Below are 18,309 nucleotides of genomic sequence, written 5' to 3'. Positions count from 1 at the left end.
TAGCTGGTCTACCTCTTAATCTGATATCTGCAATAATTTATTGAGCTAAGAGGACATTCTGTGTGATGCTCCTTCCCTTCACAAAACTAGACTGATTAGGAGAGATTAGTCTTGGGAGCAGTTTTTCAAACCTATCATGAATCACTCTAGAGATAACTTTGTTCAGAAAATTACTTAAACTAATAGGTCTCATATCAGAAAATGATTGAATCACTTTTTTCTTAGGTAATATTACCAAATTAGTATGAGTAATATATTTGGGAAGAGTGGAACCATTAAAGAAAGCCTCCACCACATTGATGACATCCCTTCCTATGATATCCTAGCAGGCATGATAGAAGTGCCCAGTAAATTATCGGGTCCACTAGCACTGTCACTATTAAGTTAAAAAACAACCTTCTTGATCTCCTCCACTGTAGGACTAGCATTTAACATAGCGTTGTCTTCATCACTAACTAGTGTGGGAATATGCTCAATCAAAGACAACCCTGTCTCATTCTCAACATCAATAAACTGATCTTGGAAGAAGGCAACAACCTCCGTAGCAACCTCTTGAGCATCATCAGTCTAGACACCATCTCTTTTAAGGATTCTTTTGACTTGTAATCTCTTTCTTCTCCCGTTCACAAGATTATGAAAAAAATTTGTATTCTTGTCTCCTTTAGTAAACCATTTAACACCATATTTCTGTCTCCAAAATTCCTCTTCGTGGTGTAAATACTGTTGTAACTCAGCCTGTGCCTTTTGAAGAATAGCTCTGTTTTCAGCAGTTGGTTGTTCTTCAAAAAGACCTTCTTTAATTCTAACAATTTCTTCCCTTTTTGCAAGTTGCTTAAAAATATCTCCAAATCTCACCCTACTCCATGTAGACAATGCAATTTTAGTCCTCTTCATCTTTTGTTTCAAGTTAATAAAAACATCAATGGACTCATCAGCAACCCAATTATATCTCACAACTTCTTTGCAATCAGCTTTTTCTGTCCAGAATTTCAAAAATCTGAAAGACCTCTTGATATTAGTAGTCTGATCCCCACTACTCAGTAACATGGGTGCATTGTCATACCATGTTCTTGCAAGATGCTCCAACTCCACATTTCCATAATGACCAAGAAAAACCTGATTGATCAACAGTCTATCAAGTCTTTTAAATATACATTCAACATACGCTCTTCCATTCCACCAAGTAAAAGGACTCCCTTTAAAGTTAATATTAAAAGTCTCATAAGAGTTCACACAAAAAGCAAAATCCTCATATTCTTGAGGATAAACAGGATGACCTCCAATTTTCTTTTCATCATTCAAAATAACATTGAAGTCGCCACCAACAAGCCAAGGTAACCTCATATTGTGACTCAGTAAATAAATATCATCCCACAAGCTTAGTCTTTCAAGTGCTGAACACTTAGCATAAACAAAAGTATAGATGATGGAATCTCCCAAATCTTGAAATGTAAGTTGTAATGTAATCTGTTGTTCAGAGTCTGATAAGATCTCCATTTGAATATTTTCCTGGACAAACACCCAAATTTTACCATTTTGATTGTAATTAGCGTACTGCATACCAATCTTCTTTTATACTTCCGAATGTGTCTTGTATGTTGAAAAGTCTCTAGCAGCGCTATGACGAAGAACTTTTGATGTTTGTTAAGCATTTGAACCCTATGAAAAACATGTTGGGTTTTGACTGATCTAATAGTTCTTGTGGGATTACATGCTTCAACATTAGACCTATTTTTCTTCCCCTTTGATTGAACATCTGGAGATAAATCTGCCACCTTCAAAGCATGATTGAGATTGTGCTGATTTTGATCTTTATTTATATCTTCGTTGCTTATTTCTTCATTAACTTCCACATGTTGTTGGTCATTTTTCTCATTTATATTTTGTGCAACAATGTCATGCAAGACCTTAACATAAGAATCAACTGTTGAAGCTATAATTGCCTATGGTAATGGTTCAGTTAACCCTTCTATCTCCCTCTTCTTTTCCACCATTTGTTGTTTTGATTGAGTTTTGTCTCCACCTTGGTCAACTTGCTCATTCTCGACTTCTGGATATGTATCTTTCCCCTTATTCCCATCATTTCCATTTGTTTCACTACCCAACAAATTGTTTACAGTGTTGACCACATCTAGATGCTTCTGAACAACTTCATGTAGATCACTTCTATTACTATCCTTCTCAATATCAATCAGTTGATGTTGTACATCATCTTGCAAGTTACTTTCTTCATTAATATTCTCCAAGTCTGTTTAATATTGTTCTTGTTGCTGCTGTTGCACCTTCTCAGTATTTATTTATTCATTGTTATGCACTAAATTATCATACCACAAGTCACTATTTGTCTTGCTGGACTCATCAGTTCTCATCTCTGCATTGTATAATGTCTGTTGTTGCTTTTGCTCTTTGTCACTGCAGACTACTACAGTTATAGCCTACTTACAATAGTTACAACCTCTGATGTATCTGTTGTATCATCTCCACATATTTCCTTATCCTTTTGCTGCACATATTCACCAACAGTGAGAGCCCGTTCTTGGTCACCACAATCCTTCTTAGCATCTTGAGTTGGTGCTCTCCTCTTGTAAAATGATTGATTAACCCAATTTCTTGTGGTATGTTCTTCCTTGTTACTTGTATATGTGTTGTCTACTTCTGATAACTCAATCTTCTCCTTCTCTTCTACAGACCCTACTTCTTGTCCCATATCACTATCTTCAGGTAAATCATCAAAAGGATTTTTAGTGATTATATCATCTTCTTCTCGATCTCTTGCATTATCACAAAATTTGCCCTTTTCCAAAGTGAATCTTCTTCTAGTAGGATTCCACTGTTGAAAAGTTCTTTGTTGATTTATGTGTGCCTCATTCTTCTTTGTTGGATCTGCTTCTGTTGCCACCTTAATATGATTATCCTTTTTCAATTCAGGATGCAAAACTCTGCAATCATCTTCATTATGTCCTTGCAGTTAACACTTTTTGCACTATTTTGGTAAAACATCATAGAGAATTTTAATTCTTTCCACTCTTGATGATTGAGATACAAGATCCTTAATCTTCAATTCTACAAATTTGGGTAAATCAGCAAGTAGGTCCACTTGAACTTTGACTCTAGCACAACTAGGTCGTGTCTTATTTATTGTCGCCATATCTAAATGAATAGGCTTCCCTACAGCAGAGGCCAGTGAGAATAAAGATTCCTTAACAAAAAAGGTTGTCCATAAGTCAGGAAAGGAAATCCAAGCCATGGCTTGAGTCGTTTTCTCATCCACTTTAAATTTTGCATCATATATGAGAGGTCACATTTGATATGCCGTACCATCCTTTCCCGTGATGTAATATGAATTTTTCGACATCATATTCACAAAATCTTCAAACAATTCAAATCACATTAATATATGTCTATTTCGTAGTAACCCAATCTTACATCCGCCCTTCACATTATATTGTTTGGGAATTTGAATTCACAAATCATCCATCTCTGGCCACCCATAGGAAAAATTCCCTATCACCGCATATTGCATGTTTTCAATGGTGTTTATCCGCCTAACTTCATCTTCAGTTCATGTTATTCTTGCAATACCATTGATATACGAAGGTTGTTTGATGGGAATAGGTGTAGTAGTAGCAGGTTTGATGTTTTGAGATAGATTCATTGTATTAGGTTTAAGAAGGTCAACATATTTGCCTCCTTGAGCAGATGCACAAACCAAATCAGTAGGCAAACTTTTAGGTTCGTCAGGCTTATCCTTCGTTCCAGTATCTTGGTTGCTAATGGGAATTTAATTGGAATTCGGTAGAGAGGGGAATTGAGTACTAGAATTGAGAGAGATTTGCTGACTAGCCGCCGAAGCAGGCTGACCAGTGGCCAATATGGCCATGATCGATCAAAAATTTCTTGTAGCATCGAGGGTTTTGAAGTTAAAAAACCTGTGAATCAGAGCTTGCGCTTCGATTTTAGTAGTATGTACCTCCAAAAACTAGTGCAAAACTTAACAAAAGAATACAACCTTTTGCTTAAAATGGAGGAAGACTTCTGGATTTTAAGATCTAGAATTAATTGGATTAACCAAGGAGATGCTAACACAAAATTCTTCCATATCTCCATGTTAAATAAAAGAAGAAGAAATCGAATAAATGTGTTGCACCTGGAAAATGGGAGTTGGGTATACGAAGAAAAAATAAATTCTCCAATATACATCCAAATTCTTTAAAGAACTATTCCAAACAGGCCATACTCTATTAGCCAGGAATAGTGAATTAACAACAATCCCCAAGGATAGCAACCTCTCGTACCTGGACCAAGACTTAAACAAAAGAAAAAAATTGGGAAGCTGTTAGTTCATTCCAACCTAACAAGGAACTTGGGCCGGACAAGATCCACCCCTTTTTCTACAAAATTACTGCGATGCGGTTGGACCCTCCTTCAACAGCTTCTGCCAAGATACTTGGGCAAAACGAGTCATAGACCCAACCGTGAGCTATGAATTTTGGGAATTAGGCTTTGAAGATGGAACTCTTTTGTTCATTTTTAGTTGTTAGAGAAGACATATTGCCACCATCTCCCTATTGTATTTTTCCTGCCCCTTGAATCCTAAAATCTGCATCAATTAAGTTTGCCTCAAATTAATCTTGGTTCACTATTACAGTTATAATATAAAACAATCATTGAGTATGTATGAAAATGTATTAAACAAAAATTAAAAAAATTTAACCATGGCAAATCAAGCATAAATATTTTTATAGGAAAAGAAAAACTTTAAATTTCATAGCTTTTGATATGATAATAGGTGCTTCATGTGTTTAAGTGGCTTTGGTAACTTGACTCATTTCCATCAATGAAATGAATTAATCTCGATATGTCTTGAATTCATGTTGTGCACGACTCTATCTGGACACTTTGTGATTAAAGGAAGAATCAAAAGAGAAATTCTCTTAGACTTACTTTGTTCTAAAAGAAAAAGGAGAGAGATCAGATACCTTTTGATTGGTTTCTCGTTTTGTGAAAATAATTACTAGTATATATATATATATAATGGAAAAGGTTCAAATATACCCCTGTACTATTAAAAATAGTTTAAATATACTCTTCATTATATTTTTGGTCTAAATATACTCCTTCTGTTATACTTTGGGTTCAAATATACCTCTCTCATTATACTTTGGCACACATTTACCCTTAGTTTTAACGGAGGAGCAATTTTAAGCTCAATAATTTATCTTCAATTTTAAATACAAATTTAACCCGACATGACCTAATTTCTTTTCTTTTCATATTTTCTCTTAAAAGATCCATATATGATTTTTGATAATTTCATCGAAAAAATGGAGTTCACTGGAATTATTGTTCCATTTAAAAAATAAATAACTACAAACCAAATTTGTTATTAACCAATTTATGATTGATCTTTCTATTATCTCAAAGTTATGTTTTTTTTTTTGGTTCATCTTTGGAAATTAGAATTAGTAATAGTTCACTTCATGAGTTAACACCAAGATTTTTATTTTTCGTCTTTAAATGTTGAGAATCTTGAATTTTTTCTCTATTTGACTAAAATTTATATAATGCATAATTATTACTGGATCATATTTACTATCGGGTAGTTTTTCTTCTTCTATTTTTGGACATTTTTTATAAATTAAATATGGGCAATGCCCATTTATTGAATCAATAAAAAAGGGGTTTACTCATAAATGGCTTGAGTCCAAAAGTGACTCAAGCCCAAAACACAGCCTCTGCCGCTAAACCGGAGAAAAAAAGAAAAAAGGAAACACAACGTGCAATCATGTCGGAACAAGAAGCATTTTTCCAGTACATCAAAAGACGTCTGTTGGAGCTCCAAAAATCCTTCTCTCTTCGACGCAACCATGGAAGATCTGCATTAAACTTGAGTGGTATTCATTTGGGTGTTCAAAATTCTCACGAATACCATGAATCCAACTCAGTGAAGACTTCTTCAGTTCAACATTGTTGTCGGCTGCATTCTTCAAGGTAAGGACCAATTCCTCTATTGCTTCCTAAGTCTACTTTAATTGGAAGAAATACACTAACCCTTCCTTAACTCATGCAGATTGAGCTCCGAAGAACTACTACCACTGCATCTGAGTTAAAGATATCTTAGGTATTTTTCAATTTTGTTCAATACATGTTTGAGCTATAGTTGATTGCCATTTCGTAAGATTGAATGTTCCATTTTCTGCCCTGCAATCCTTCTGGAGAGTATTTTTCCTCTGTACCTATGAATTGTTTAACTTGATCCATGGTTTCTTTTTTGACATTTTTTTGTTCTGAGGTTTGGTTGTCATTGCTTGTCTTCTTGTATTATTGTCCTCGCTTGTATTGGCAATAACCCAATTTTTTTCCAATGAAGAGTTGCCAATACAAACAAGGACAATAATACAAGAAGACAAGTACGGATGACCAAAGCTCAGAACAAAGAAATGTCAAAATAGAAACATGGATCAAGTTAAACGATTCATAGGTATTGAGGAAAAATACTCTCCAGAAGGATTGCAGGGCAGAAAATGGAACATTCTATCTTACGAAATGGCAATCAACTGTAGCTCAAACATTTATGGAACAAAATTGAAAAATACCTAAGATATCTTTAACTCAGATGCAGTGGTATTAGTTCTTGGCAGCTCAATCTACACGAGTTAAGGAGGGTTTAGTGTATTTCTTCTAATTAAAGTAGATTCAGGAAGCAATAGAGAAATTGGTCCTTACCTTGAAGAATGCAGCTGGCAACAATGTTGAACTGAAGAAGTCTTCACCGAGTTGGATTCATGGTGTTCATGAGAATTTTGAACACCCAAATGAATACCACTCAAGTTTAATGCAGATCTGCCATGGTTACGTCGAAGAGAGAAGGATTTTTGGAGCTCAAACAGACGTCCTTCGATGTATTGGAAAAATGCTTCTTGTTACGGCATGATTTCACGTTGTGTTTCCTTTTCTCTTTTTTCTTTGGTTTAGCGGCAGAGGCTGTGATTTGGGCTTGTGTCACTTTTGGACTCATGCCATTTATGAGTAAACCCCTTTTTTATTGATTCAATAAATGGGCATTGCCCATATTTAACTTTTTTGAAAAAGTCCAAAAATAGAAGAAGAAAAACTACCCGGTAGTAAATATGATCCAGTAATAATTATGCATTAGATAAATTTTAGTCAAATAGCAAAAAAATTCAAGTTTCTCAACATTCAAAGAGGAAAAATAAAAATCTTGGTGTTAAGTCATGAGGTGAACTATTACTAATTCCAATTTCCAAAGATGAACCAGAAAAAAAGCACAACTTTGAGATAATAGAAAGATCAATCACAAATTCGTTAATAGCAAATTTGATTTGTAGTTATTTGTTTTTTAAATGGAACAGTAATTCCAGTGAACTCCATATTTTCGATGAAATTATCAAAAAACATATATGGATCTTTTAAGAGAAAATATGAAAAGAAAAGAAAAAAAGAAGAAAAGAAATTGGGTCATGTCGGGTTAAATTTGTATTTAAAATTGAAGATAAATTATTTGATTTTGAGCTTAAAATTGTTCCTCCGTTAAAATTAAAGGTAACTATGTGCCAAGTATAATGAGGGGTATATTTGAACCCAAAGTATAACATAAGGAGTATATTTAGACCAAAAATATAACGAAGAGTATTTAAACTGTTTTTAATAGTACAGGGGTATATTTGAACTTTTTCCATTATATATATATATATATATATATATATATATATACTAGTAATTATTTTCACAAAACGAGAAACCAATCAAAAGGCATCTTATCTCTCTCCTTTTTCTTTTAGAATAGAGTAAGTCTAAAAAAATGTCTCTTTAGATTCTACTTTAATCACAAAGTGCCTAGATAGAGTCATGCACAACATGAATTCATGACATACCGAGATTAATTCATTTCATTGATGGAAATGAGTCAAGTTACCAAAGCCACTCAAACACATGAAGCACTTATTATCATATCAAAAGCTATGAACTTTAAGGTTTTTCTTTTTCTATAAAACATTTATTCTTGATTTGTCATGGTTGAATTGTTTTAATTTTTGTTTAATACATTTTCATACATACTCAATGATTGTTTTATATTATAACTATAATAATGAACCAAGATTAATTTGAGGCAAACTTAATTGATCCAGATTTTAGGATTGAAGGGGCAGGAAAAATATAATAGGGAGCTGGTGGCAATATGTCTTCTCTAACAACTAAAAATGAACAAAAGAGTTCCATCTTCAAAGCCTAATTCCCAAAAGTAAAAATGCCTCGACACTTAAAAACATCAAGCCAATTAGCCAGTGCAACACAATACTTTCTCATCTCTGAACTCAACACAATAAGTGATACATAAAAATACACTTTAACTCTATTGGGAGATTCTCTAACCGACAACCATCACTATGAGCTACGTGAGGATACAACGTGTCGATCATGCTGCCAGAACTGTCTTATACCTTTCGGGGATATAGGACACCTCAACTAAGTGGATCCACTAAGCTATGCTTAAATGCAATAAGGAATCATCCTTTTACCCAAGTTGACATACATGGTTTATGAGGATTTTGAGTTGTCAGAACTCGTCCCCATATAGGTGCTCAATACTACTCCCAATAATATATACTCATTCTCTTATGTTTAAAAACATAACTCTTCCTCTGGTTTGAGATAATTGCTCAAACTACCCTCTTAAAAGAGGTAAATGCTCTTGAAATATCTTTTGAACTCATATTTCATTTAGAAGTCTTAGTTTCTCTTTTATCAATGGAAAAATTGATACCTTTGGGAATACATAGTCTCCTTATACTCTTACTCAATTCAAACTTGAAAACTCTTTTAATATGATCATTGATGACTTGGGAATATGATCATTGATGACTCGGTAAGGATCTTGAAGAAGAACTTGATTAGAAACCTTGAAATCCTAGCTTGAAGGAGAAAATCAAGAAAACCTTTCTTGAGATTTTTTGAATTAGTTTCTTGAAACTTTATGGCCACGAATTATGATTTTCATTAGTGATTCATAAATGTATGGAGGAATTTGAGTTGGAAAGAAGAAATTCTTGGAGAATAACTTATCTTGAAGAAGAATCTTGAAAAAGATTGAAAGAATCTTGAATGAAGTGTTTTACTTTGATTTTTCCTTAGGGTTTTGGTCTTAGGGTTTGAGAGAGAAGATAATGACGGATTAAGAGATGAAAATCAGATTTTTTTTGGGTCTTTAATTAGTCAAAAAATTCGTTTAGGGTTTTCTTAGAGGTAAAAAGACAAAAAGACCCTTTTTAATGTTTTTCCGTTGGCAAATTCGTCACAACACTGTATCTGGTTACTAAAATGGTCATAACTTTTTACTCAAACCTCAGAGTTTTGCAAAATTGGTGGCGTTAGAAAGAAGATTCAAATACCTTTAATTTGATAGGTTATGGACCACGTAACTCTTTATATTCTAAGAGATATGGTCATTTGAAGTTGACCCAAGTAGAATCTTACATCAAAACTTAATCGGTATGGAAACTTTCAACTCAACTTTGTGCTAGGAGATTTTAGTGACTTTAATTGATATCCAAAATCATTCCCACACCAAAAAAATTACCTTTACACATATGGGCAATTTAAGAGTCACCCGATATGACCCTAGAAGTAAATGAAGAATGATTCGAGTCTTAACTTAGAAATTTTTGGAGTGTTAAAATTTCTCCCTCTTGGGATCATTCGTCCTCGAATGACGGCTGGTCAGACAATGGAAAGGGGTTACTCTTACTATATTCAAGTCTAACTCAGAATCAGAAAGTACTTAACATAGGGTGATCATTCTGATCTAAATAACAAGATTCAGGTTTTTATATCTCTGTAGGAAATCTCATCCCAAGAATACTACTCCTTACCGCTACATTCGGCTAACCTTGAGCTCATATCACGAAACACCTAATGTATCACGCATTGTCCACATATTAACAATACCACATTCAAGCTTAGAACCTTAACCACTCCATAGACTTCTACTAACCCACTTTCTAAGAACTTCTCATCCTCTCATCATCTCTACCAACTGAACTTTCATGCATTACCACCAGAAAGCTGACTTAGTACTCATTGAAAAAACTTTATCTCCTTCTTCCTCCACATTCATAACCTTAGATGGAATAGACACATCATCATTATCACAATAAGAAATAATTCTCTCCTCCATCATCACACAACTACTATCAACAACACAACTCTCCAAAACTAAAAAGGATTACTGAAAGGACTATAGGGCGAAAGATTATAAGCACGATTCATTCGAGAATTCTGACATAAGAATATGCATGGCATACCATTATTTCACTAGCCATTGAGAGTAATCATGAACCTTTGATATTGAACATACTATGAGACATGAATACTTATATGAATAGGTTCGAATCATGAGGCTGATATCCACAACTTTATGGATTAAGCTCGAGGTTAGTGGGTTAAAGTCTTTTCCCCTCATTCTAGAAACTGAGCATAGATGTGAATCTCTCTAAAATGTATGAGCATAGGTCATAGACACAATTCTGATATTAGGAATATCTACAAGATGTTGTAATAACTTCGCTTGAGGAATATGCAAGATTATGAACGGATTGATATATCTTAAAACTCTTTCTGAAGACATCACTATCTCATCCTCAACACTTAACTTGATTTTTCATCTTATCATCTCCCCCTTGGGTTTGGAGTTGACACTCTAAAGCCATGGGTATATTCTCATCATCTCTAAACTAGTCTACATTCTATTTACTCTAATACTCAGGAAAGGCTTATCTCATGGCTACTGAACTCTCTATAAGCAGGTACTAAGACTCCTTCTAAGACCTCTTTCTAAGATGCTTCTCCTAACCTATTCTCATTGGCTTATAAGGCAGCTTCATCTAACTCTTTAAGGGAGAAATAATGCTTACCTCAGTCTATTCCACATTGACAACTCAAATATACTATCTAGTCACACATGAAAAATAATCATTAACTTAATTGGAACCTCATCTAATTACATACCATCTCGGTACACCTCTTAATGTTCTTGTTTCTCTTGTGACTTAGCCACACTTCACTGTCCTTATCTAAATATTAAGGTCTCTAACTTGTACCACTCATATTTATTGCAGCTAACATCTTAATTCCTCACCTACTCTATGTCAAGTCTACCAAATCAAATCTCAAGAATGACATCATCACCTTCATGTTGCCACTCTTTTGATCACAACGCTCATCTCAAATTCAAGCTTCATGTTTATTACTAATCCCGAATATCAATATGATTGCTCGCTTACTATACTAACTTACAACTACTAGATAAAAGTTAAGAAACACTTGCCCACTAAAACTTCATGACAAGTAGTAAATCTTTATCTCTCAGTCTTCATCCTTACAAATTACTATCACATTCCACTTTACAACTTAAGTACTATTTACTCATATATTATACATCATTGCCTAATTAATTCTATAACACTTTGAATATTATGTGCTCTCCCTTAAAAATCATAGGCCTGCCTTAGATCTAACACCTCATGAATACTCCTGCTCTTCTATTTCAACACCTACACTTGGTCGATACTAACACAATGGAACCTCATCATAAGATCCTTTGTAGTTAAAGCATACTTTTAACTCATTCTAACTTGCAACTCTTACTCTTTCTCCTATCATGAAATCTTCTCAACTCATCACTTCTTAGTCTACCCATAAGGGAAAACTCCTCATTAATAACTTACTAGCTGCATGACTATAATAACATAGCTTGCCTCATCACTATCTCCCTTTCTTAAATAACTTAACCTCTGCATGCCTTCTTCTAATTTAAGGGCACCTTCACTACTACTGTTCATAATCTTGTAACTCATACTATCTTTTCGCAGTGAAAATACTACCCAAGCTCTAAACATACTTCCTCATAAAGATCTCAGCTGAAAAATGGCTTAGGGAAGAGAGTACAACTCGCTTATAGCTCAAACACATGATTCATATAATTTTGAGTGCGTTCTTTTCAATCTCAATATAGAACTCACTCACAGGCTCCTCTCATGCCCATCTACTGTCTCATGACTTCCTCAAGACTTTTGCTAAGAATAACTCATCCATAAGGATCTTGGGCATCACTTTTCAACCACCTTTAGTATGAGGGGTTCAAATGGATATGAGAACTCACGAGTTAAAATAAGTCTCTATGACATAGTTCTATTGCACGATTTAGAGTATGAAGAAGGGAAACTTTTCTTACATGTCTGTAGTCCCTCATTTATAGAAGTGGGGCCATCACAACCATAAACAAGATCCTACTGACATGGCTTCATAGACACCCTAGGACACTTGACATAGGGAACCTCACCTAACTGGATCCACTAAGCTATGCTTAAAAGAAATAACGAATCATCTAAAAAGTATGACCCTTTACCCATGCTGGCATACATGGTTTATAAGGACTTTGAGTTGTCTGGACTCATCCCCATAGCGGTGCTCAATACTACTCTCAATAATATATACTCATGCTCATATGTTTACAAACATAACTCTTTCTCTTGTTTGATATAATTGCACAAACTACCCTCTTAAAAGAGGTAAATGCTCTTGAAATATCTTTTGAACTCATAACTCATTTAGAAATCTTAGTTTCTTTTTTATCAATGGAAAAATTGATACCTCTAGGAAGACATAGTCCCCTTATACTCTTACTCAATTCATACTTGAAAACTCTCTCTCAAAAACATATAAAAATAATATTTTAATATGATCATTGATGACTCGAGAATTCATACTGCACAAACATTGATGGTGTATCGAGATACCATACTTCTCATACATTGATGGCATACTCGATTGTCATACTAATCATGTTTTAGAAACTCTTTTCTCAAAACTCATCTTTACTTTCTCAAAACATAGTTTAAGAACTCAAGTGTTGGTTTTAAAAGCTTTTTAAAATTGATAATTAAAATTGTAGGGTTCATGCGGGATTATGGACATGAACGACTCAACTCAAGGATCTTAATAACAATATGGAAACTCGGTACTCAAAACTGAACGATACTACTCATCTAAGAAAATACTCAATTCATAGGGTTCATGTTGAAATATAGACATGAACGAATCAACTCAAGAATATTAATACATAATATATAGAAATTCAATAATTAAGAATAGAATTTCAAAAATAAATAGGACCTCGAGAACGCAAAATCAGCTCATCTCAAGAATACTCAAATCTAGGGGTAGAATCCTAGATTTCTCTTTTACGGATTTGAAAGTAGATGTAGGGCATGAGGATGAACTAGTCTAACACTATGATAGCCTTTCATACCTGAAAGAACAAGGTTCTTGAAGAATCTTGAAGAAAAACTTGATTTGAAGCCTTGAAACCCTAGCTTAAAGGAGAAAAATCAAGAAAGCCTTTCTTGAGATTTCTTGAATTAGTTTCTTGAAACTCTATGCCCAATAATTATAATTTTCATTAGTGATTCATAATTGTATGGAGGAATTTGAGTTGGAAAGAAGGAATTCTTGGAGATGAACTTATCTTGAAGAAGAATCTTGCAAAAGATTAAAAGAATCTTGTTTGGAGTCTTCTAATTTGATTTTTCATTAGGGTTTTGTCTTAGGGTTGAGAAAGAAGCGAATGATGGATTATGAGATGTAAATCTGAATTTTTTTAGGTCTTTAATTAGTCAAGAAATTTGTTTAGGGTTTTCTTAGAGGTAAAAAGACAAAAAATGACCCTTGTTAATGTTTACTTGTCGGCTAATTCGTCACAACACTGCATCAGGTTGCTAAAATGATCATAACATTTTACTCAAACCTCAGTTTTTTGCAAAATTGATGGTGTTGGAAAGAAGATTCAAATACCTTTAATTTGATAGGTTACGGACCACATAACTCTTTTTACATTCTAATATATATGGTCGTTTTAAGTTGACCCAAGTAGAATCTTACATCAAAACTTAATCGGCGAGGAAACTTTTAACTCAACTTTGTGCTAGGAGTTTTTAGTGACCTTAATTGATATCCAAAATCATTCCCACACTAAAAGTTTTTACCTTTACACGTTTGGGCAATTTAAGAATCACTCGATATGACCCTACAAGTAAATGAAGAATGATTCGAGTCTTAACTTAGACATTTTTGGGGTGTTACACATCAACCATAATAAATCAAAGATAATGTTCTCCAATGATTGCCAAGAGAAAGTAATTCGTGATATCATAAACAACATGGGTTTCAAACAAACAAATCACTTTGGGAAATACTTGGGGTTCCAAATGGTGCAGGGCAAAGTACAAAACCACGAGTATCTCATCATTTACAACCTACAAAAAAAATTTAGCTTGATGGAAGACTAAGTTCCTCAATATAGCGAGTAGAATTACGTTAGCTAAATTGTGCCTAAATAGCATACCTACCTATGTAATGCAATTGTATAAGCTACCTGTGAGTGTCACAAATAAAATAGATAAGTTCATAAGGAATTTTATTTGAGGAACCACAAACTCAAAATACAAACTATATAATCAACTGGGATACCATTACAAAGGATAGAGAGTAGGGAAAGCTAGGAATAGAAAAGAGTATGTGGAAAAACAGTTCCATCTTATCTAAATTAGCATGGAAAATGTTTGATAAATCAACCACATTATGGGTCTCAACTCTTTGAGGTCTATATACAAAAAATACAAACCTTCACGATACTCTAGTACACCAAAAAAGGACCAGCAACATATGGAAAAACATCCAAAATGGATGGAAGGAATGTAGCCCAACATTCACTGGGACTTGGGATCCGGCCAAAACATGAAATTTTGGAGAGACTCTTGGGTCCCTCAAGAGAAGCCACTAATAGGAACCCCAGCAGGGCCTCTCGGAATGGGCGAGGAAAACAAGACAGTTAACTACTACATAGTTAATGGTACATGGAACCTGGACAAACTATCGTATGTCCTACCTAAAAATATCTAAGGAAAAATTATGGGTAAATGCTTCCCAGTGTTAGAGAAAGCAACAGGTATCCCAATATGGCCACTAACTAACTCTTGAAAGTTTAGCACATCCTCTGCTTATAACCATTTTAGGAACAATAACAGCAATGCAAAACAAGACTTAAAGCTAAAATGCAACTTAAATATTGAGTAGCTCAAAATACTGATAATTATCTGATAATTAAGCATATATATACCGAAAGATATGACATTCGAATTCTGAAGCATGATTTTGTGACTAATCTGCTTAGCAGGTATAATTCATGAAATACTGATAATTAACATAAGCCAGGGTTCTGAGTTCTATACGTGTGAATATACTAACTCACCAAGAAACATGTGATCAACAACATAGAAACTATAATAGCTAAATTTCAGTGGATCCCTAAGATTTAGGAACCCTAGGTCTGAACAATTTATGGAGAAACTAAAGAATTGACTGAATTTTAGGGACCTAATAGGTGAAAAGGGAGAAACCCCTTTTGATTAGGCCATTGATGACCTATTTGATGGTCTGTCAACATCAGCACAGGCCGTTTGGGTGTTCATGTGAGTGATACTTCCCTGAGGCAGGTTTTGGAAACTTACCACGAGCTCCTTAATGAACCATGGTGCCCTACACGGCCTATCTAGGGCTCCGTGGAGGGGTCCATGGTCCATTTTGGGTTCATGAATTGCACGTTTAACCTTTTTCTAGCCTTTTCGTATCTGAGGTGTTACATAAGGAATACATACAAATCATACTCAAATGCACATAATCATGGAGAAATAAATCAAGTTAACTCATTTTCTCAAAAAAATAATAATCAAGTTTTCATGAGTATGCATGCATGAGAAAGCATGAGAACAACTAAGACACATGAGACCAAGAAGGATGAACCATGAGGAATTAAATACCTCTAGCTAGAGTAGGATCGGAGAGAGAGATAGGGATAACAATACTTCATATCGGCCTTGGCTTCAAAAGTATCACCCTCAACCCTTTGATTCCTCCACAACACTTTCACGAATGTGACTTCCTTGTTTCTCAACTTCTTAACATGTCAGTCTAAAATCTCAACCGGAATCCCTTCATAAGAAAGACTCTCCTTTATACCAAGACTCCCCAATGGTACAATGGATGTCGGATCACCAACACACTTCTTCAACAAGGAGACATGGAAAATCAAATGTACTGATGCTAAGTCATTAGGAAAATCAAGTACATAAGCAAACTTACAAATACACCTCAAAATCTTATATGGGCCCACATAACTGGGACTAAGCTTCCCTTTCTTCCCAAATATCTTATACCCTTCATGGGTGAAATTCTCAAATAGACTTGATCATCCATATCAAATTCAAGATCACTTATTCTAACATTGGGAAGCCTTGACACAAAATTCTATGTTACTTTGAAAGGGCCCCTTGGACTTGGCATATTGTATAGCAATCACAATCATACCCATGTTGGGTGTTTTCTAGATGAGGACTATAATGGATGTAAAATTCATAGGAGATCAAATTGTCAATCCCATTTTTTGTGATTTTGTTTTTAATTGTGAAATGACCATTTTCCCTTCTTCGTAGTGTTTTCATGCTTAGTTTGTGTTTTGAGAAAGGTTGGTGTAGTCCCCAATTCAATCGAGTGTGTATTTAATGATTTGACCCTTTTTGAGTTGAGGATTCTTGATAGGGTTGAATTCTGTCAACATTTTGAGTTCTGAGTATTGGATGGGAATTTTGTCAGTTGCATCGCATTCGAAACGTCGAGTTTGAGCAATTAGGGTGGTTGGTAAGGTTTTCGAGGCCTTAGGTTGAAAGTTGGGTGTTTAGGCAAGAAATAGACCTTAAGGCCTAAAGAGAGGTCCGGGTGGGTACTTTTGTTAAAACAAATTTTTTTTCATAAATTCGACGATTCTGTTGAGTCCGGAATGTCGAATTTAGTAAGGTAAATTACTTGGTTTATTTTTATCGGGTCCCGAATGAATCCCGAGGGTTTGTTCAAATACTTTAATAAGTTAGGGAGCTAATTTAGTTGATGTTGACCACGTTCAACGCAGTCAACTCATGGTCAAACATTCAATTAATGGCTAAAATCAAACACCTTTCTTCCATTTCACTTTCTTCTCCATTTTGGAAGCATTTTCTTGAGAAAAACTTGTGTGCCATCATGACCTTGACTTTTGGGTCTTGATACAACTACATGATATTGCGTCTTTGTTGGTGGGAACCTAGTTTCATGGAGGAGTAAGAAGAAAGTTGTTATATCTCGATCCAGGGAAAAATTTATGTATAGATCTGTTTCATAGTCTACGTGTGAGATTATGTGGATACATCATCTTTTAATGGAAATTGGCCCAAAGCATCACACACCAACAAATATTTGGTGCAATAATCAAGCTACTCTTCATATTTCCTCAAATTTGGTGCATCATGAAAGAACTAAATATATTGAGGTTGATTGTCATTTTATTCATGAGAAAATTCTGGAGAACATGATTTCTACTTGCTATGTGAAGATAGGAGAGCAACTAGCTAATTTGCTCACAAAATCATTCCATGGATCTTGAGTTGATCATCTTTGTTACAAGTTGGACATGATCAATATCTATGATCCAACTTGAAGGAGAGTATTATAGAGTGTATATAGACTTCATTCCTAGTAAAGTACATAGCCTTATTTAGATAGAAGATTTATAGGAATAAGCAGATTTATAGGAATATTCATATTTTATTTCATTTCTAAGTTAGCACACAATCTATTGTATTGATACATTGCTTATTTTTTGGAATAAATAGTCTTCTTCCATCTTATTACATGGTATCAAAGCCATGTCTATCCCCGTTTGGGTTCCCATTTCACACTCTAGTCGGGTCTGAGCGTGAAAGTGGAGGGGTGTTAGAGTGGGTAAAAGTCCCACATTTATTAGGAAATGGGCTGGTGGTCTCCTTATATGGACTTGAGAAATCTTCCCTTCAAGAGCTAGTTTTTTGGATTGAGTTAGGCACAAGTATCATACCTTTACAAATACCATTAGTTTACCCTTGCTTCCTTAGAAGTTGTGCATCATGTCCTCCAAAATCTTTTCACACCATCTAGGTATGATGCTTTACAAAGCTTAACTTGGTTACTATTACTTTACTATCCATGAAGGTGTGGACTCGAAAACGTACAAAAGGTACATAAAGCATATTAAACACCGCTTCGGCAGAACTCTCTCTACCCGCCTATACTTTCTCTCCGTAACATTTCACTTCGCCTATCATAGCTTTCATTTAACTTTTTAAAACTTCCTCTGTACGACTGTGTGCATGCCTTGACACTTGAAAC

General features: G+C 34.6%; 1 protein-coding gene across 1 annotated transcript; it reads right to left on the bottom strand.

Moving 5' to 3' along the window:
• Positions 1-567: 567 nt before the first annotated feature.
• LOC125837601 (uncharacterized) lies at positions 568-1,497 on the bottom strand. The gene has a single exon (XM_049516690.1). It carries the CDS (start codon positions 1,495-1,497, stop codon positions 568-570), a length of 930 nt encoding a protein of 309 aa, XP_049372647.1.
• Between the last annotated feature and the right edge of the window lie 16,812 nt (positions 1,498-18,309).

The sequence above is a fragment of the Solanum verrucosum genome, unplaced genomic scaffold (assembly GCF_900185275.1).
Source record: "Solanum verrucosum unplaced genomic scaffold, falcon-dt-bn FXZP01000263.1, whole genome shotgun sequence".
Classification (NCBI taxonomy): Eukaryota; Viridiplantae; Streptophyta; class Magnoliopsida; order Solanales; family Solanaceae; genus Solanum; species Solanum verrucosum.
Note: the sequence above shows the minus strand (reverse complement) of the source record. Positions and strands in the feature narration are given on the sequence as shown.